Source organism: Cherax quadricarinatus, chromosome 85 (assembly GCF_038502225.1).
Source record: "Cherax quadricarinatus isolate ZL_2023a chromosome 85, ASM3850222v1, whole genome shotgun sequence".
Lineage (NCBI taxonomy): Eukaryota > Metazoa > Arthropoda > Malacostraca > Decapoda > Parastacidae > Cherax > Cherax quadricarinatus.
This window is the reverse complement of record NC_091376.1, coordinates 2,854,056-2,877,417: the sequence shown is the minus strand read 5'-3', so window position 1 is coordinate 2,877,417 and position 23,362 is coordinate 2,854,056. Positions and strand designations below refer to the sequence as shown.

General features: G+C 38.4%; 1 protein-coding gene across 1 annotated transcript in view; it reads right to left on the bottom strand.

Moving 5' to 3' along the window:
- Positions 1–21,566, bottom strand: part of LOC128703276 (Telo2 interacting protein 1) — a 104,615-nt gene extending 83,049 nt beyond the window's left edge. Inside the window, exons 1-3 of the mRNA XM_070103517.1 lie at positions 21,553–21,566; positions 19,115–19,254; positions 5,448–5,625 (exon numbers count right to left, since the gene is read on the bottom strand). Coding sequence (XP_069959618.1) covers positions 5,448–5,625; positions 19,115–19,254; positions 21,553–21,566 — 332 coding nt within the window. The remainder of the gene's footprint in view (positions 1–5,447; positions 5,626–19,114; positions 19,255–21,552) is intronic.
- Positions 21,567–23,362: the final 1,796 nt, after the last annotated feature.

The window sequence follows — 23,362 nt, the reverse complement described above, 5'->3', positions numbered from 1 at the left end:
CACATTTGTTCAATGTGGAAGTAGGTCGTGCCCAAGGGTTAGGCAAGCGAAGAATTCCCAAGTATTAAGATCCCAAGAAGTTGCAGTGTCTGACAGGTTTGTAGATGAATGGTTCAAAGAACCGACAAGTTGTTAAATTAGACACATGTGCAACTCTTGGGTATCTTTATTGAGGAAACGTTTCGCCACACAGTGGCTTCATCAGTCCATATAAAGGATAAACTTGTGTCTAATTTAACAACCTGTCGGTTCTTTGAACCATTCATCTACAATCATACAAAATACAACCATCTACAAAATAACATAGACACAAGCACAAGGAAATCTGCAGCATAAATTCAATATTTAAATATTGTTAGGCACAAAAAAGTCACTAGCATGTGGGGTATGTCAGGCAAAGTAATCCTAATATTTAGAGATTACTTAAGAACTAGACATAGATTATTAAGTAGGAGTTAATAAATGTACAACAAAGAGAGGTAGCTAAACGAACAAGAGAACAATTTTAAAAGTATGCATTAATACTTCACTGATTCAGTGATCTTCAGTTAAGTAAGATTTCTTAAGTAGTTAACAACTACTGTATTCACAATAATAAAAGGTAGTGAATGCATGACAGGCACAATTTTAACCCTTTCACTGTCGGTCCCATAATATTACGGCTTGCAAGCCAGTGTCAGTTCAGTAATAGTACGCCAAAATTCTAGCAGCTTCCAATATTGCGGGAGAAAGCTGATAGGCCTACATATGAGAGAATGGGTCTTAGTGGTCAGTGTGCACAGTATAAAAAAATCCTGCAGCGTGCAGTGCATAACGAGAAAAAAAAACTGACCACGTTTGTCGTTGAAAACAGCAACTTTGCAGTGAACAGTGGACCCCCGCTTAACGATCACCTCCAAATGTGACCAATTATGTAAGTGTATTTATGTAAGTGAGTTTGTACGTGTATGTTTGGGGGTCTGAAATGGACTAACGTACTTCACAATATTCTTTATGGGAAAAAATTCGGTCAGTACTGGCACCTGAACATACTTCTGGAATGAAAAAATATCGTTAACCGGGGGTCCACTGTATTCTTGTATGGTATTTATGGTTGTATTCTCATTTTCTTGGTCTCATTTGATAGAAGGGAAGATATATTACAGAAATAGAGATGATTTTGAATGGTTTATGGACTAAAAGTACCTTGAAATTGAGCTCAAAGTAGCAGAAATGTTCGATTTTTGCCGATGTTCAAGAGTAAACAAATCACGTCACACATCCAATATACATCAACTGGTGGGTCTAATAAGCTTTCACAAATGCGCTGATATTATTTATACCATTTTTACAATAATACAGTAGTCTGCATAACAGTAAGTCTTCTGTTTTTTGTGTGAATAAAAAATCAAAATGGACAGCAAGTGTAATATAAGAGGGGCCTGGAGACGTGACTAATGAACAGAGAAAATGTTATTTTAGTGCTAGGAATGTTTGCATTGTTAATTCTGGACCCTATTTTGAAATTGGCCTTCCTTGAATTGTGAATGAAATTGGTCAAAATTACCAATTTCTGATCACTTTATTGGATAGTTGAAATTAGTAAATGGGCGGTTTCTTGTACTCAATCAATAGAACGAAAGGAGTTCTAGTAAAATAGCTGAGTTTGGTTGACTGGAACAATGCAATTGGCCTAAAATAGAGCCGAAAGTGGGCAAAATCACCAATGTGTAAATATCGCCGAGACCACTAATTTCACGAGAGCACAAATCCATAAGTTTTCCATCATATTTCGTACTTTTGGTGTCATTACCATCAGGAAAAGATTCTCTATCATGAGTTTTTTTTTTTTTTTTTAAATTCTTCAACACTGAGAGCAAGTTTGTGAGCAGGGGCCTCAACAGTGAAAGGGTTAATCTATGATTTGTTGCAAACTGATTCAATGTCTCTAGTTTTATGGAATGAGTGAAAAACATGGTAAAGATACAGGAAGTTTCTTAGTTTCTTTATTGTTTTTTTTTTTTCAACAAATCAGTAGTAACCCACCGAGGCAGGGTGACCTAAAAAAGAAAAACTAAAGTTTTTCTTTTTAGGTCAAAAACTAAAGGTTTTCTTTTTAAATTTAGTAATTTATACAAGAAAAGGGGTTACTAGCCCCTTTGCTCCCAGCATTTTAGTCGCCTCATATGACATGCATGGCTTACGGAGGATGATTTCTGTTCCACTTCTCCATGGAGATAAGAGGAAATAAATAAGAACATTAATTAGGAAGAAAATAGAAGAAACCCAGAGGGATGTGTAAATATACATGTATGTACATGCATGTGTAATATGACCTAAGTGCAAGCAGAAGTGGCAAGATATACCTGTTATCCTGCATGTTTTTGAGACATGCAGGATAACAGCAATCCTTTCTTCTTCTTCTTTAAACAAACCAGCTGCATCCCACCGAGGCAGGGTGGCCGAAAAAGAAAAACGAAAGTACAGTGGACCCCCGACATTCGATGGCATCGACATTCGATAAATCCGACATTCGATGCATTTTAACGCAAAAATTTCGCCTCGACATTCAATCGAAAAATCACTATTCGATGCGATTCGTACGAGACGTGTCCAGTGTTTACAAGCCAGCCAGTGTGCGCGCATCTAAGGATACATTTGGCACATTCCTATTATCTACATTATCACTGTTTTTGGTGCTTGTTTCTGCAAAATAAGTAACCATGGGCCCCAAGAAAGCTTCTAGTGCCAACCCTTCGAGAAAAAAGGTGCTAATGACTATTGAAATGAAGAAAGAGATAATTGCAAAGTACGAAAGTGGAGTGCGTGTGTCGGAGCTGGCCAGGTTGTATAGTAAACCCCAATCAACCATCTCTACTATAGTGAGCAGGAAAACGGCAATCAAGGAAGCTGTTCTTGCAAAAGGTGCAACTTTGTTTTCGAAACAGAGATATGTAAATGAAAAACAGATAGCAGGAGATCGCATCTCGCAAGTGATCATTTGTGAAAAGGCTAGGCAGTTGCATGATGATTTGGTAAAGAAATTGCCTGCAACTAGTGGTGATGCGAGTGAATTTAAGGCCAGCAAAGGTTGGTTTGAAAGATTTAAGAATCGTAGTGGCATACACAGTGTGGTAAGGCATGGTGAGGCTGCCAGTTCGGACCACAAAGCGGCTGAAAAATATGTGCATGAATTCAAGGAGTATATAGAGGCTGAAGGATTGAAACCTGAATAAGTGTTTAATTGTGACAAAACAGGCCTGTTTCAGAAGAAATCGCCAAGCAGGACCTACATTACATAACACCATCCACACTCTCCCCTCCTCCCATCCCATCAATCATCACCAGATCTTCATTAAAGGTAAGTGTCAATTATTCTATTGTTATTAATCTATTGTTATTGTTATTGTAATTATTCTATTGCATTAAACTTTTTTTCATACTTTTGGGTGTCTTGCACGGATTAATTTGATTTCCATTATTTCTTATGGAGAAAATTAATTCGACTTTCGATATTTTTGGCATTCGATGAGCTCTCAGGAACGGATTAATATCGAATGTCGGGGGTCCACTGTATCTCTTATTAAATTTAGTAATATATGCAGGAAAAGGGGTTACTAACTCCTTGCTCCCAGCATTTTAGTTGTCTCTTAAAACACACATGGCTTACGGAGGAAGCGTTCTGTTCCACTTCCCCATGGAGATAAGCAGAAATAAACAAGAACTAGTAAGAAAAGAGAAAAAACCCATAGGGGTGTGTATATAGCCTCACCTCACTTAGCGACTTACTCATTTACCAATGACTTGGACTTACATCGGGCTCTCTGACCAGTGTGAATACCTAAATAATGTACAGTAATACCCCGGTTTTCGTCCTTACTCCGTTCCAGAAGGTCGGCCAAAGTCCGAAATGGACGAAAACCTCTCATAAGATATAATGTAAATCCAATTAACAAAAAATACATTTTATACAAAATAACTATAGTTTTACATACAGAAAACAATGACAAATAAATAAAAATGACTAATTTTAATGATAAATAAACATTACATACCTTTATTGAATACTCTTGTTGGCATATGGAAGAAGGCAAGGAGGGGAGAGGGAGTTGAGGTTACTGTTTGGAAGGGGAATCCCCCTCCATAAGGACTTGAGGTATCAAAGCCCTATCCAGGGTTACTTCCCTTATTTGTCTTCTACTGGCACTAGGGCCAGCTTGAGAGTCACTGCACCCCTGTCACACAAAAAATCTGTCCAGAGAGACCTGTTTCTGGCATCTCTTTAAGATTTGCCAAAAATGGGACAAGACACTGTCATTGAACATGTTGCAGACACGGCTTGCAACAGTTTTGTTAGGGTGATAATTCTCCGCAAAACTCTACACCTCACTCCACTTCGCACAAATGTCCTTAATCACTGAAGAAGGCACATTCTTCCCTCTCTCTTCCTCCTCCTCTGAAGCAATTTCCTCAGCTGAGATCTGTTGCTGTTCCAGTTAAAGGTCTTGCAGCTCTTCAGTGGCTAGCTCTTCCCTGTGTTCACTTTACTGTCAAATTTTGCTACAAGTTCTTTCTTGAATTCTATCATGTTTCTCACCTTCTTTACCAAAGAGACGGCACTCTGAACTTTCTTTGGCCCATGGTGGCCTATTTCAAAGTATTGCTAACTCAATGAGAGACAGGCAGACTGAGTCTGGCACGCATGAGAAGCAGCATCCCGGGCAGGTGGATGCATCTGATATAGATGATTTCCGGGCAGATGTACGAAACCCAAGGGGAAATTTCACTGAAAAAAGTGCTTGAAATCCGAATTGTATGATTTCCACACTGGATGAAAACCAGGGGTTCACTGTATATTAGAGCTGATTTCCTCTATTCTTTTTATTACAGTATACAGTAAACTAATGTACTATAAACATTTAAAAATATATTGAAAATGTTATAAATGGTGCAAAGGTGACATTAAAACAATATAAGAGATGGCTGAAACAAACCCACTACCATTACTGTATGCTCCTTGCTTAGTGACAAATTCGTTTACCGACATGGTCTTAGAAATGGAACCCTGTCGTTAAGTGAGGAGAGGCTGTATATATGCTTGTACATGCAAGTGTAGTGTGACCTAAGTGTAAGAAGTAGCAAGGCGTACCTGAAACCTTGCATGTTTACGAGACAGAAAAAAAAAGACACCAGCAATCCTTCCATCATGTAAAATAATTATAGGTTTCCATTTTACACTCACATGACAGGATAATAGTACCTCCCTGGGTGGCTGCTGTCTACCAACCTACTACCTAGGTTACTTAGATTCAGTAGAAATTGGAATTTGGAATAAGATAATAAGATTAACTTTGTATGGGAGTTGGAGGGAGGCTGGAAGATGAACAGGGATAGAGTTGGATGAGCTGGTTTTGTCTGATACAGCACGAATAAGTAAACTTAGCGTAGGACTGGTGTATTGTACTTACTTCAAACTACGGTTCTTTTCTTCTTGTATTAGCTTGAGGGTGATGTAGATAGCATGGCCAAGCTGTGGTCTAAAAGCATCAGCATAAACTTCTTCTCTGACAGAATCTGAACTGTTCTGCACGAGTAGAGAGACTGATGCCAAGGCTGTCTTCTTACAATCTTCACTTATATTCCCCACTACAATAAGAAGAGAAACAGTCACAAGAAAATATACTGTGCTAAAATTAGAAATAAAAATAATAAAATATTTAATCAAATTATAGTTAGGGTAGATTTAGACTCGCAAAACTGTAACAACATGATTGTAAACAATCACAGAATGGATGGCGTTTGATCTCTGTGAGTCTTAGGACTCACTTATCAGGGGTTCAAACTCCACTGATTCCATGATTTATTGTAGATGTAGATACAAAGAATAGTAAAACATCAATTGTAAATTATGCAAGTAACCTGCACTTATGAGAGGAACCTTATGATGACATTTTGCTTCATCCTGGACCACTTGTGGCATGACAATGGCTAAGGATGGACCCAAACATCATTGTAAAGTTCCCCTCCTAAGTACAGGCTATCTGTATACAGTATTGTTCCAGCCATGGTATTGTGACTATTTTTTCTTCATCAATCATAAAGCTACTAGGTTCATAGCTTAGTGGTGGTGTCCTTGGCTGACAATCAAATGACCCGAGTTTGATCTGGGGCAGATGGGGATTTTGGATATGTTTCCTTGCCCTGTTGCCCCTACTTAGCATTAAATACAGTAAACCCTCAATATAATAGACTAATAGGGGGTATCCATTACATTAGAACAAAGTTAAAATTGTAATAAAATACACTGTATACTTAATACAGTGCCTAACACAATTTACAGATATACTGCAATAAACACTAAAAATAAATAAGCTCAAAGTACAATTTGCCCAGTGGATTTTGCCCATAATTTTAAAGGGTCATTACAGTATAATCAATACAATATAATTAAAATATAACCTTATTATTGAAGATTGAGACACTTACACAACATATGGGAAACTTTATTGAGGAAACGTTTTGCCACACAGTGGCTTCATCAGTCCAGTACAAAGCAGAAAGATGTAAGGAGAGGAGTAGTTTGAGGTAATCAGTCCCTCAGCCTGGAGTCGATGTGTTCAGTCCATCACTCTTGTAGAATGTACAGCATAGGGCCATAGACATGGCTTATGCATGTATACTGTAGTCAGGTGAGGTGAAGCCTCACAAAGAATTCAACACTTGTTCAACCTTTGGACGTAGACCTACTTAGACTAGTGGATGGTACCACTATGACCCCGCCTTCTCCTGCTTCGCCTCACCTGATTACAGTATATAAGCCACGTCTACGGCCCTATGCTGTACATTCTACAAGAGTGATGGACTGCTTTGTACTGGACTGATGAAGCCACTGTGTGGCAAAACATTTCTTCAATAAAGTTTCCCATATGTTGCACAAGTGTATCAATCTTCAACTTGTCGGTTTTTTAATCATTTATTAAATCTTCTTATTAATATCTGTAATCCTCACAACCATTAAAACACTTAAGGTGTTCACATTATGTAATATGCTATATCTAGTCTTAAGTAGTGTGTCAGCATTAGTATTAGTCTGGGTAAAATGCTAAGGCCTGTTAGTGTCTTGCTTTAAACTTAACAACACACTATAAAATGTAAATCACACAAATGTATGATTTACATGTTGTAACCATAGCAAAGAAACGAAACTGTATAACTGTATAACTGCTTACCATTAAGAACGTCCATACTTATTCATGTGCCTACTACATACACAGAACAATACACGCAAATACAAACCCTCCACTCAAACTTTTCCTCACCAACCTAAACAGGACACATGACCACAACACAAGACACAGATCTCTTTTTGATATACCTCGTGTCCATATCACACTGTGTAAAAACTTTATGCACATAAAGGGCCCCAAAATATGGAATTCATTTCCAGAAGATATTACAGTAACCCAGTCTGAAAATCAATTTAAGACTCTTCTCAAAAGCCACTTAATCACCCTAGACTAAATGCTAAATACTCAGTACACATTTATTCACCTATGTACTCCCACATCATAACTGAAACAATCACATTGAACCTTTTATCCATTGTTGACAGGAATATAATTGAATCATTGTTTTTCACAAAAGCATTTTAGAATATAAATACGTATATCTTTGTATTATACAAATTTTGATTCGTTTATAATTAATATTCTACTGTACAACTATGAAATAATTACTTTCCTACTGTACAACTATGATATACTACTCCTTACTATTAAGTAGAATGTAAGCCAATAATGTTAAGTTGGCCCATAATGACTAGGCATAATAGAGGCTCTCTTTGCAATGCAACCCACTATTTTATATACACTACCTCAATGTACTGTTTGCAAAGACATTAAATAAATAAATAAATAACTGTACATTGGGATCTATTATACTGAGGGTTTATTGTAGATATCTCGATGTTACAGCGGGATAATGCTGGTTTGCTGAAAGAAGACCTTGATGTTAATCAGTTGTTGCGAGTGACATTCTGGGGCTGGTAATATGTATACCTTAGATAGGACTGGGATAACAGCATCCTTGAGCAGTAGTATACCTTAAGATTGGACTGGATTTTGAAATGGGTTTTGAAACGAGGTAGGATAACAGCATCCTGATAGTATACCTTAGATAGGGTTGGGACTGGAAATGAGCTAAGATAACAGCCCTTAACCTGTAAAATATTCAATGATGAAAAAAAAAAAGACGAGCGTGATACAGTACAATATTTTGAGTCTGATGTTTGTAGAAATGTAAATAATACAGATTATATTTTGTGAAAAATATTTTTTTCACCAAACTGGCAGTCTTCCACCAAGACAAGGTGACCAATAAATAGGACACATTCATCATTATTCATTCAACAGCTATCTTGTAGGAAGTGTGCACACATCACAAGTCAAACAACCTTTCAAACAACATCTCCACCCCTCCTTCAGAATGCATGCACTCTACTTCACACCTCCAGTACTCTAAGTCAGCTAACTAATTTCCATGAATCCCTTCATAAATGGTATTTTGCTCACACTCCAATAGCCTTTCAAATCCTTAAAACCAACTTCCTCTTCAATTTAACACACACATATGCACCTGCTGCATACACCTACCTCTTAAACCTCCTTCACCCTCTCCACCAACTCCTCCTTGGGATGGCCCCTACCCTTCCTTCCTTCCACCTAATTTATACAGCCTCTATCATTGTAGATAAATGGTTCAGAGAACCGAAAAGTTAATGAATTAGACATGTTCAACACTTGGGTATCTTTATTGAAGAAACGTTGAACTAATGAAGCCACTGTGTGCCGAAACATTTCTTCAATAAAGATAGCCAGGTGTTGCACATGTGTCTAATTCATCAGCCTCTATCACCATATTCTTCGCCATCCTCTTTAAATACCTAACCCTACTACATAATCCCTCCTCCTCCCACTGAATTATACCTCTTGTAACTCCCACACATTCTTTTAATTTCTACCATCAAAATTTTTTTGCATAACACTCACACCACACACTGCTCTCAAAACGACATCTCCACTGCCTCCAGCCTTCGCTTTACAATAATGTTTAAAGATCATGCCTCACACTCATTGTATCAATATACTCTGATACATTTTCCTTTGTAGCCTCTACAGAAAAATTTTCTTTCCACAGATACTTCAATATCCCGCCTACCTTTTTCCCATCATCTATTCTATGGTTTACCTCATCTTTCAAAAACTCACCTGCCAACATGTCCACTCCCAAATAGACAAAAACAGTAAGCCCCCCTTTTTTGTGAGGGGTTATGATCCAGGAAAAATAGAGCTATAAGAGAAAATGCAATGGGCAGAGTGAACAACTTATGGGACAAAAGGGTTACATTCCAGGACACCTCAAAACAAGCCAAACAAGTTTTTTAAATTTTTCATTTATCAATATTGATAAAAAATTTTATAATGAGGAGGTAGCAATTGAATAAATTAGCAGTGTAAGATGTAATTTAATAAACCACCAGTGTAAGATACAACTTAATAAATTAGCAGTGTAAGCCTTCTTAAAAGATTGTATTATGAAAATAGATTACATAACATCAAAGGTAATATGAAAAAAATCTGGAAAACTCTATCTGAAATTCTTGGAACTAAAAAGTTATCCAAAAACAAAGCAATCAAACTAACAAAATCAGATGAACCCCTACTCACACCTACTGAAACAGTGAACAGACTCAATGTTTTCTTCTCCACCATAGGAAGAAATCTAGCGAACAAAATACCAAGCGTAAACACCCGTCCATCAGACTACCTCATAGGTACCTACCCAAATACGCTATTCCTAGCTCCAACCAACCCCACTGAAGTTACGCTCATCATAAACACCCTTAAAAACAAGGCAGGAGACATAAACAACTTGCCTGCTTTTATCTACAAAAAAGCTTCTCAAGTATTGTCACCAATTATTGCAACGCTCTTTAATAAATCCATTGAATCATCTACCTTCCCAACAATCCTCAAAATAGCGAGGGTCACTCCGATCCACAAAGGAGGTGGCCAAGCTAACTTGAACAACTATAGACCAATATCTAACTTACCACTGCTCTCTAAAATCTTTGAAAAATTAATTCATAGACAGATCTATTTCTACCTCGTCTCACACAACATATTAAACCCTTGTCAGTTTGGATTCAGGAATAATAAAAGCACAAATGATGCTATCATACACATGCTAGAACTAATATATACTGCACTCGAAAAGAAAAGTCCTGCAGGGTATTTTCATTGATTTACGTAAAGCTTTCGATACAGTCGACCATGAACTGCTGTACTCCAAATTAATGCAGTATAGTATCAGAGGCCACTCCCTCAACTACCTAAAATCATACCTTAGTAACAGAACTCTATGTGTATGCAAATGATCCAAACTCTTCCACCCAACCAATCACAGTAGGAGTTCCACAAGGAAGCGTCCTTGGACCACTCCTCTTTCTCATCTACATCAATGATCTACCGAATGCATCACAGCTACTTAAACCCATATTACAGTGGACCCTCACCTAACAAACACATCGCATAACGTTAAATCCGCCTAGCGATACATTTTAATGCAAAAATTTTGCCTCGGCTAGCGCTAAAAAAACTCGCTCAATGCGATTCGTTCGAGACGCGTCCACGTGCGGCCTGAGCCCGCCTCACTTGTTTCGTGGGTGCCAGTGTTTACAAGCCAGACACCGCGGTCGCTTCCAAGCATACAATCGGAACATTTCATATTATCACAGCCTTTTTAGTGATTTCACCTGCAAAATAAGTCACCATGGGCCCCAAGAAAGCTTCTAGTGCCAACCCTACAGGAAAAAGGGTGAGAATTACTATGGATATGAAGAAAGAGATCATTGATAAGTATGAAAGTGGAGTGCGTGTCTCCGAGCTGGCCAGGTTGTACACAAAACCCCAATCAACCATCGCTACTATTGTGGCCAAGAAAACAGCAATCAAGGAAGCTGTTCTTGCCAAAAGTGCAACTTTGTTTTCGAAACAGAGATCGCAAGTGATAGAAGATGTTGAGAGACCATTATTGGTGTGGATAAACAAAAAACAGATAGCAGGAGATAGCATCTCTCAAGCGATCATATGTGAAAAGGCTAGGAAGTTGCATGAGGATTTAATTAGAAAAATGCCTGCAACTAGTGGTGATGTGAGTGAATTTAAGGCCAGCAAAGGTTGGTTTGAGAGATTTAAGAATCGTAGTGGCATACATAGTGTGATAAGGCATGGTGAGGCTGCCAGTTCGGACCACAAAGCGGCTGAAAAATATGTGCAGGAATTCAAGGAGTACAAAGACAGTGAAGGACTGAAACCTGAACAAGTGTTTAATTGTGACGAAACAGGCCTGTTTTGGAAGAAAATGCCAAGCAAGACCTACATTACTCAGGAGGAAAAGGCACTCCCAGAACATAAGCCTATGAAAGACAGGCTTACTCTGTTAATGTGTGCTAATGCTAGTGGTGATTGCAAAGTGAAGCCTTTATTGGTGTATCACTCTGAAACTCCCAGAGTGTTCAGGAAAAACAATATACTCAAGGCTAATTTGTGTGTGCTGTGGAGGGCAAACAGTAAGGCATGGGTCACTAGGGACTTTTTCTATGACTGGTTACACACGCATTTGCCCCCACTGTGAAAAAATTAACTCCTGGAAAATAAATTGGACCTTAAGTGCCTCCTGGTATTAGACAATGCTCCTGGTCATCCTTCAGATGTGGCAGAGCGACTTTCTGCGGAAATGAGCTTCATTAAGGTCAAGTTTTTGCCTCCTAATGCCACTCCTCTCCTGCAGCCCATGGACCAGCAGGTCATTGCAAACTTCAAAAAACTCTTCACAAAAGCTATGTTTGAAAGGTGCTTTGTAGTGACCTCAGAAACTCAATTGACTCCAAGAGAGTTTTGGAGAGATCACTTTAGCATCCTCAATTGTTTAAACATTATAGGTAAGGCTTGGGAGGAAGTGACTAAGAGGACCTTGAACTCTGCTTGGAAGAAACTGTGGCCAGAATATGTAGACAAAAGGGATTTTGAAGGGTTTGAGGCTAACCCTGGGAATCCTATTCCAGTTGAGGAATCCATTGTGGCATTGGGGAAGTCCTTGGGGTTGGAGGTTAGTGGGGAGGATGTGGAAGAGTTGGTGGAGGAGGACAATAACGAACTAACCACTGTAATAATGTTGGTACAATTACCGACAATATGTAAAGTAAATAGGACACAAGTGCAACTAATGTGACATTTTATTGTGGCAACGTTTTGCTCTCCAGGAGCTTTGTCAAGCCGATACAAACAGTATATGGACACAGAGGGTATATAAAGGCTCAGAGTGAGGTGCAATACTAGTGAGGTACCATTTCGATGTTCACTAGTGGAGGTAGTAGTAGTAGAAGTAGTAGTGACAAAAGTTGTAGTATTAATACAATATGGTAGAGCAATTAATTCGTACATGAGTGAAAGGATATAAATGCTATTACTTGGGTAACATAAAAATAGGTTGGACAAATATAGACTTAAAAGACGCAGCCTGTTTCAGTATTCACTCTCTGTAATGTGCTTTATGTAGTATAACAGGAGAGACTATGTGATGGCAGGGTTTACTGTTTTCAGGAGGATTCTCGCTAAGACTTCAGAGATGGTGAAGCTGCCGTTGTTTTGTTTAATTGTATTTGAAACAGCGATCAGTGCTGATTCGAGGCACTTGCGTCTGCGGAAATTAGTTTCCTTTATCACTAATTGGGCGTCCCTGAATTTCATGAGATGATTGGTGGAATTTCGGTGTTGTACACAGGCGTTGTTCAAGTTATCATTCCTACATACGTAAATGTGTTCATTGAGGCGAGTGTCGAGGTTTCTTGCTGTTTCACCTACATAAACCTTGTCACAGCCTCCACAGGGTATAGTGTAAACCCCTGCATTGACTGGTTCGTGGTGCTTTGATTTTGTCCTGGTTAGATCCTTTATTGAAGTGCTAGAAGCGATGGTGACTCTGGTGTTAGCTTGTGAAAGGACTTTAGAAACGTTCAGTGCAACCTGGCTGTTGGGAAGAATTATAACTTTGTTGGGAGTGGTGTTGGTGCGTGGAGAATTAATGATCTGAAGAGCTCTTTTCTTGCAGTTTTTGATGAAAAAGGAAGGAAAATGTAACTCAGTGAAGGTTTGGTGAATGTATGTACATTCCTTGTCAAGAAACTCAGGACTACAAATTCGGTATGCTCTTAGGAACAACCCGATGATGATGCCTCTTTTGGTCTTGGTATCTTGACTGGAATAGAAGTGTGTGAGATCATTTTTATTGGTAGGTTTCCGATAAACTTGAAATCCTAGGTTGTTGTCTACTTTGTGAATGAGGACGTCGAGGAAAGGTAACTTGTCATTGGACTCTTCTTCTAGTGTAAACTGGATCGCCGGTTCAACTGCGTTGAGCCTTGCCTGAAGATTCCGTACATCAAAACATTTGGGAGTTATTACGAGGACGTCGTCCACGTAACGTAACCAAGTGACGCTTGAAGGGATGATGTTTGCAAAGTGTTCGGACTCTAGGTGTTCCCTGTACAAGTACGAATTAATTGCTCTACCATATTGTATTACTACTACAACTTTTGTCACTACTACTTCTACTACTGCTACCTCCACTAGTGAACATCGAAATGGTACCTCACTAGTATTGCACCTCACTCTGAGCCTTTATATACCCTCTGTGTCCATATACTGTTTGTATCGGCTTGACAAAGCTCCTGGAGAGCGAAACGTTGCCACAATAAAATGTCACATTAGCTGCACTTGTGTCCTTTTTACTTTACAAACTAACCACTGATGAGTTGCTAGATCATCTCCAACAGTAAGAGGCCAGACCTGAGGAAACTGCTCCAGAGGAGGGGATAGAGAAATTGAGGAAGTTGCCTACTTCAAAGATTAAGGAAATGTGTGCAATGTGGCTTAAAGTGCAAACCTTTTTTGATGAAAATCACCCTCACACAGCTATTGCAAGCCGTGCTGGTGACTATTACACTGACAATGTTGTGAAACACTTTAGGAATGTCATAAAGGAATGGGAGGTACAGGCCTCTATGGACAGATATGTTGTGCGACAGAGGTCCAGTTATTCTCAAGCTGGTCCTAGTGGCATTAAAAGAAGAAGGGAAGTAACCCCGGAAAAGGACTTGCCACCTCAAGTCCTAATGGAAGGGGATTCCCCTTCTAAACATTAACACCATTCACACTCTCCCCTCCTCCCATCCCATCAATCATCACCAGATCTTCAATAAAGGTAAGTGTCATGTAACTGTGCATGTCTTCTTCAGTTTGTGTGTATTAAAATTAATATTTCATGTGGTAATTTTTTTTTTTCATACTTTGGGGTGTCAGGAACGGATTAATTTGATTTCCATTATTTCTTACGGGGAAAATTAATTCAGCTAACGATAATTTCGCCTGACGTTTAGCTCTCAGGAACGGATTAATATCGTTAGGCGAGGGTCCACTGTATTTGCAGATGACACTACATATGAATTTCCCACCCAAACACAGTCATACTAGCAAACACAGTCAATGCCGAATTGCAGAAAATATCTGCCTGGATGATGACTAACAAACTTACCCTGAATACTGATAAAACCTATTTCATTCAGTTTGAAAATAAAGCTGCAAATGATCCAATTAACATAACACTAAATGGATCATCAGTCACAAGACTCACAGAGGGAAAATTCTTAGATATCCACCTTGACAGAAGCCTTAAGTTCCAGACACACATATAACAAATCACCAAGAAAATCTACAAGACTGTAGGTATACTATCAAAGATAAGGTACTACGTTCCACAATCAACTCTCCTGGCACTATATATACCCTTATCTTACATATGGAATTTGTGCATGGGGATCAACAACATCCAATCACTTAAAACCCCTAATAACCCAGCAAAAGGCAGCAGCAATAATGATAACAAATTCCCACTCCCGCCAGCATACTCCGCCAATTTTTCAAAAGTCTGAATCTGCTCACCATTACGAACATCCATATTTATTCATGTGCCTACTACATACACAGAACAATACACGCAAATATAAACCCTCCACTCAAACTTCTCCTCACCAACCTAAACAGGACACATGACCACAACACAAGACACAGATCTCTTTTTGATATACCTCGTGTTCATATCACACTGTGTAAAAACTCTATGCACATAAAGGGCCCCAAAATATGGAATTCATTACCAGAAGATATTAAAGTAACCCAGTCTGAAAATCAATTTAAGACTCTTCTCAAAAGCCACTTAATCACCCTAGACTAAATGCTAAATACTCAGTACACACGGACTCACTTATGTACTCCCACATCATAACTGAAACAATCACTTTGAACCTTTTATCCACTGTTGACAGGATTATAATTGAATCATTGTTTTCACAAAAAGCATTTTTGAATAGATGAATATATCTTTTGTCTTATACAAATTTGGATTCACTTATAATTAATAATCTATTGTTCAACTATAAAATAATTACTATCCTACTGTACAACTATGATATAATCCTTAGTGTTAAGTAGTCTGTAAGCCAATAATGTTAAGTTGGCTCATAATGCCTAGGCATAACAGAGGCTCTCTTTGCACTGCAACCCATTATTGTAAATATAAAATCTCAATGTACTATTTGCAAAGACAAAATAAATAAAATAAATAAAATAAAATAAAATACTAAATGTTTATGATCATTAAACATTTAACATTACATAACTTCAGATGTTTTTTGGCAATTTTTTTTTTTTAAATTATCAGGCAATAAAGATTTTTTATCCTTAAAGAAGGTTGTTCTAAAATTTGGATCCTTTAATTTGAAAAGAGTGCTTACTCAGAGTGAGGTGTATATGTGCAATATCAGAGAGATATTTATTTATAGTATAATACCTGTATGTTCTGTAGCAGCTCTCCAGGAACTGTACTGAGTGTTTGGTTTACCATACTTAAAACATTATATTATTACTTAGAATTACATAGTTAGAGGTATTGGGAAGATGGAAGGAATATTTTGAGGAATTGTTAAATGTTGATGAAGATAGGGAAGCTGTGATTTCGTGTATAGGGCAAGGAGGAATAACATCTTGTAGGAGTGAGGAAGAGCCAGTTGTGAGTGTGGGGGAAGTTCGTGAGGCAGTAGGTAAAATGAAAGGGGGTAAGGCAGCCGGGATTGATGGGATAAAGATAGAAATGTTAAAAGCAGGTGGGGATATAGTTTTGGAGTGGTTGGTGCAATTATTTAATAAATGTATGGAAGAAGGTAAGGTACCTAGGGATTGGCAGAGAGCATGCATAGTTCCTTTGTATAAAGGCAAAGGGGATAAAAGAGAGTGCAAAAATTATAGGGGGATAAGTCTGTTGAGTGTACCTGGTAAAGTGTATGGTAGAGTTAAAATTGAAAGAATTAAGAGTAAGACGGAGAATAGGATAGCAGATGAACAAGGAGGCTTTAGGAAAGGTAGGGGGTGTGTGGACCAGGTGTTTACAGTGAAACATATAAGTGAACAGTATTTAGATAAGGCTAAAGAGGTCTTTGTGGCATTTATGGATTTGGAAAAGGCGTATGACAGGGTGGATAGGGGGGCAATGTGGCAGATGTTGCAAGTGTATGGTGTAGGAGGTAGGTTACTGAAAGCAGCGAAGAGTTTTTACGAGGATAGTGAGGCTCAAGTTAGAGTATGTAGGAAAGAGGGAAATTTTTTCCCAGTAAAAGTAGGCCTTAGACAAGGATGTGTGATGTCACCGTGGTTGTTTAATATATTTATAGATGGGGTTGTAAGAGAAGTAAATGCGAGGGTCTTGGCAAGAGGCGTGGAGTTAAAAGATAAAGAATCACACACAAAGTGGGAGTTGTCACAGCTGCTCTTTGCTGATGACACTGTGCTCTTGGGAGATTCTGAAGAGAAGTTGCAGAGATTGGTGGATGAATTTGGTAGGGTGTGCAAAAGAAGAAAATTAAAGGTGAATACAGGAAAGAGTAAGGTTATGAGGATAACAAAAAGATTAGGTGATGAAAGATTGAATATCAGATTGGAGGGAGAGAGTATGGATGAGGTGAACGTATTCAGATATTTGGGAGTGGACGTGTCAGCAGATGGGTCTATGAAAGATGAGGTGAATCATAGAATTGATGAGGGAAAAAGAGTGAGTGGTGCACTTAGGAGTCTGTGGAGACAAAGAACTTTGTCCTTGGAGGCAAAGAGGGGAATGTATGAGAGTATAGTTTTACCAACGCTCTTATATGGGTGTGAAGCGTGGGTGATGAATGTTGCAGCGAGGAGAAGGCTGGAGGCAGTGGAGATGTCATGTCTGAGGGCAATGTGTGGTGTGAATATAATGCAGAGAATTCGTAGTTTGGAAGTTAGGAGGAGGTGCGGGATTACCAAAACTGTTGTCCAGAGGGCTGAGGAAGGGTTGTTGAGGTGGTTCGGACATGTAGAGAGAATGGAGCGAAACAGAATGACTTCAAGAGTGTATCAGTCTGTAGTGGAAGGAAGGCGGGGTAGGGGTCGGCCTAGGAAGGGTTGGAGGGAGGGGGTAAAGGAGGTTTTGTGTGCGAGGGGCTTGGACTTCCAGCAGGCATGCGTGAGCGTGTTTGATAGGAGTGAATGGAGACAAATGGTTTTTAATACTTGACGTGCTGTTGGAGTGTGAGCAAAGTAACATTTATGAAGGGATTCAGGGAAACCGGCAGGCCGGACTTGAGTCCTGGAGATGGGAAGTACAGTGCCTGCACTCTGAAGGAGGGGTGTTAATGTTGCAGTTTAAAAACTGTAGTGTAAAGCACCCTTCTGGCAAGACAGTGATGGAGTGAATGATGGTGAAAGTTTTTCTTTTTCGGGCCACCCTGCCTTGGTGGGAATCGGCCGGTGTGATAATAAATAATAAAAATAATTACATAGGTACATTTGTATGGATAATGACAATTGATAAGCCCTTGTAAGTATGTGTGGTATTTTGGGTAGTTCAGTTGTGGACTTTAACAAGGATTTGACCTGAATTGTACTTTTGTACAACATAGCAGGACAGAATGCATTACAATAATAAGGATCCTAAGTTATATGGTGATCAGTTCAGCACTTAACATTTTCTAGCAGCATTGTTCAATAAAGCACTTACACAGATAATGCCATAGCTCGATCGCTAGTGCACTCAACTCACACACTGAGGTCCAGAATTCGAATCTCTGGTACTGCTGGAAAATATTAGGACGTATTTCCATAAGACACTTGCTGTCCCTGTTCACCCAATAGTATAAAATGGGTACCTGGGTGTTAGTCGATTGGTGTGGGTCACATCCTGGGACAAAACTAACCTAATTTACCTAAAATGCTCTGCATAACAAGCGGCTTTCTATATAGTGGTATGTCACTGATGTCCGCTAGGCCTTTATACCTTGTACATGTATACTTGTAGAAATAAAGGTATTATTATTATTACAGCCTCTCCTCACTTAGCGACGTACCAGTTTACTGACGACCGGGACTTACAACGGGCTCTCTGACCTGTATGCATACCTAAAAAAATGTATATTAGAGCTGATTTCCTCTATTCTGTTTATTAAAATATACAATACACTACTGTATAAACATTGAAAAATAAGTATACTAAAAATATTATAAATGGTGCAAAAGTGACATTAAAACAATATCAAAGATGGTTGACACAAACTCACTACCATCATAGTATGCTCCTTGCTTAGCAACAAATTCATTTACCAACGTGGTCTTAAGAACGGAACTCCGTCATTAAGTGAGGAGAGGCTGTATCTTTATTAAAATGAAATGTACAACTAAAAGAGCCCATAAAAAGATAATGTGAACATCTGGTGTGACTGAAAATCCAGTGCCCCTTTACCCCCCCCCCCCCCATCTCTGAGGGGACAGGATAAGAAGCAATATCCAAATGGAAGAACCACTAGTGTAAGGGTCCAATAGTATCTTTAGGTATGGGATGTAATTATGTGGAATACTACATAGTTACTATTCAATACACAAATTGTAATTGTTAAGTCATCAAACAACAATATAAATAATCTCTGAAAGAATTCAGTTATCACCTTTCTGAGGATCTGTTTTATCAGTCAAAATAAAGAAGAGTTGTGTGAATATTTCTTGGAAAAATATCAAGTCTTCAATAGTGGAGCGGTAGAGAACTTCATGAATGACTCCAACTATCTCCTCTTGTAACTCCCAGGAACTGCAAAGAAACAAGGAAAATTACCATTTGTGTCAACTAATGCTTATCGAGTTAGAGTAAATTACTGTTATTATTATTATTATTATTATTATTATAACAGAAAAACTTGTTAAATCCATGGATATAGATATGCAAGAATGCATAGCATTTAACAAGCCTGTGTTACACTCGTACAACTGAAGGGTATCAATTTCCTGGATGTTTGTTGCCTACGAACATACTTTTATGACACAATGGTAGTACATACTTCCCCTGATGGTTGATATTTTACATTCTGTTTCATACTAACAAAAGAGGAGGGTAGTGCTTCTCTGGACGACTGCTGTCTAGCAACCTACTACCTATGTCTCATGACAGGAGGATAGTGCCTCTCTGGATGACTGCTGTCTAGCAATCTACTACCTATGTCTCATGACAGGAGTATAGTGCCTCTCTGGATGACTGCTGTTTAGCAACCTACTACTTATAAGAACATAAGGAAGAAGGAACACTGTAGCAGGCCTACTGACCCCTGCGGAGCAGGTCCATGTCCCCCCCCCCCCCCCCCCCCCGGATTAGCCCAATGACCCACCCAGTCTGGTCGCCTCCACTCAAGGAAGGAGCATGGCACCAGACCCAGCAGCACAAGCTAGTCAGGTCCAACTCACACCCACCCACATCAACTCATGTATTTATCTAACCTATTTTTAAAACTACACAACATTTTAGCCTCAATACCTGTACTCGGGAGTTTGTTCCACTCATCCACAACTCTATTACCAAACCAGTGCTTTCCTATATCCTTCCTGAATCTGAATTTTTCCAACTTGAAACCATTGCTGTGAGTCCTGTCTTGGCTGGAAATTTTCAGCACGCTATTTACATCCCCTTTATTTACTCCTATTTTCCATTTATACACCTCAGTCATATCCCCCCTAATTCTATGCCTTTCGAGAGAGTGCAGATTCAGGGTCCTCAGTCTATCCTCATAGGGAAGATTTCTGATACATGGGATCATCTTTGTCATCCTCCTCTGTATGTTTTCCAGAGCATTTATATCCACTTATGTCTTATGACAGGAGGAAGTGCCTCTCTGGATGACTGCTGTCTAGCAACCTACTACCTATGTCTCATGACAGGAGGATAGTGCCTCTCTGGATGACTGCTGTCTTTAAAATACTCTGAAATATTAATCTCATTTATTACAACCTAAGTTTATATACTGATGTTCTTTACAGCATTTAATGTAACTGTTTCACCAAATTTAATCAAAAGCTTCTTAAACTGGTATAGATAAATTTCCCTGGCTCATAAATATAAGTAATATTTCTCCCAATAGTCTTCAGCCTGCTTACTGTGTTCATCATATTTCAAAATAAGAAAATATAATACTGTATACATTGAAAGTTCAGTAATCACCTGGGCTCCTAAGTAAACAAAAATTGTTAGGACTCACACCAAATGCTAACATATGCCTCAAGAAAAATTCAAATTTTCGGTGAGTATGATTAGAAATACAGCAGAAATGACAAAAAAAATCTTACAAGATTATACATTTAAATAAAAATGCAAATTCTTTGACCAATACATCACCGAAAATCTTAACTCTAACACCCTATACTACACTCTAAGCTATCCATATCACAAATATGGGATTTAAGGCTCAACATAAAACACAAATCACATACAAGTCATTACATATAAAAAAAAAAGTGCAATAAAAATTCTAAAACCCTGATATTCAACAATATATTCCTTCATCATTCATATCCCTGAATCTACTTATTATACAACTCATTTATTGACTTGCAAAACAAAGATCCACACTTAATAACCACAAAATGTTTTATGAATGATGATTTGCAATTACAAACATGTGTTAAACATATAATTACCCAAGTTATACTGTAAATCTAAAGAGGCTGTTAAGAGATAATCATTATTATTATTATTATTATTATTATTATTATTATTATTATTATAATCAGAAAGAAGTGCTAAATCACAAGGGCTATACAGCTGTTAAGAGATAAGACAAGATTTTGTTGGGATTTTTAACCCAGAGGGTTAGCCACCAAGGATAAGCCAAGAAAGACAGTGTGTCACTGAGGATCATCTGTCTTATTTCCATTTGTAGTCCCACAGGATGCCACCCACACCAGTTGGTTAACACCCAGGTACCTACTTGCTATGTGAACAGGGACAGCAGGTGTAAGGAAACACCCAACATTTCCATCTGGCCAGGGACTGACGGTAACAATACAATACTAATATGCCACCACTAATAAATAAGAAAGCTGCTTATGTGCTATCATTTACCTATTAAGTTTCATTCTCCTAAGTGAGAATTATTTATGTACTGTGCCTTTTTATTCTTTATGGTTTGTTCAACAAATCAATAGAAACCTTGCATAGTTAAGCTAGCAAGATTATGCCAACACGCAAAATGCGAAGACCAGCAGAAATCAACAATTACAAGCCAATTTCTAACCTACCATTATTAACAACAAAAAATATGTCAACAATTCTAACCATACAACAGAGCAAAAAAGTAATGTGAAGGACCTAGGAGTGATAAGGTCAAAAGATCTCACCTTCGAAGACCACAACAATGTATCTACCACATTTGCTAGGAAAATGACAGGATGGATAATGAGAACTTTCAAAACTAGGGACACCAAGCCCATGATTAATCTCTTCTAATCGGTGAAATTTTCACCTGCCTTCACTCTGAGGGCCATAGCATTACTACTATTGCATATCATGAAATAAAACTTTCCCAAAGTTAGTCTGATGTACATGCCAACCTTCATGTACAATTTTATCAAAATTGGAGAGGGTCAGGTGGAGACCCCTAGTCCACTTCACATGGAATGACTCGTTACCCGCTCCCTCCAACCCTTCTAAGAATGACCCCATATTTTTCCACCCTCTTTGTCATCCTATTTTGATTCAACTTAAGTACCCAAATCACCTCAACCCTTCTTCAGCCCTCTGAAATATATTAGAGCAATTACTTGCCTGACCTGGGTTCAAGCCCCATCCATTCTGTGATTCACTGAGTCATTGCGAGTTTTTTTTCCAGGGACAAAAATCTGTTAATATTTTATATTCTGAATAACAACCATATCATCCATCCCATGGGAAAAATAGTTATTTGTTGTGGAAATTATTTATGTAGGTGATAATAAGCAAAGTAATAATATAATTTATTCTAGTTGATCAGGTCTTGATCCAGCAGGAGGCCTGGTCTAGGACCAGACCACAGGGGGTGATGCCCCCTGAAGCATCCTTCAGTGTTTTCCAATGGACACAGTTATATTGTAAACAAAGAGGAAAAAACTATTTCAATAAGTACATTTAATAAGTAAGTAAATCCAACCTAACCCAATCAAACCAAACCTAGACTAGTCCCATGCCCTGGTAGACAACGCTCTCGCCTCACACACAGTGTCCATGGCTCAATTCCAGCTGGCTGGAAACACTTACACCTGCTGTCCTCGTTCACCTAGCAAGTAAGTAGGTACCTGGGTGTTAGTCCTCTTGCACCTGCTGTCCTTGTATATATAATAAAATAAAATAAGCTTTCACATAATGTGATATAATAAAATTGTATATAATGTAACAAGATAAACTTGTATATAATGTAATACTGTGAATCATGAAATATAAACCTAACTTTATTTTACATAAAACCTTGAGAAGACATATACACAGAGGTGTATTTCTCTCACTGTACATATGATGACAGTTTAATCCCTATTTTAGGGAATAAAGTATTCTTGTATGGTGGAGAAAATATTACATACAATCTTAATGATCATGGTGTAGTAGATAGACTTTAAACCCCATTAACCATCACATGATCTTGGTGTAATAGACTTTAAACCCCATTAATCATCACATAATCTTGGTGTAATAGACTTTAAACCCCATTAACCATCACATGATCCTGGTGTAGTAGATAGACTTTAAACCCATTAACCATCACATGGAATACAATGACCAAAATGGAAACAAGTCACTATGACTTTTTTTTTTGGGGTGGGGGTTATCCTAGGTATTAAATGCATGTAACTATGCAAAATAACCCCAGAGAGAGTTGAATGATAACTCTAGGCCTTTCGTG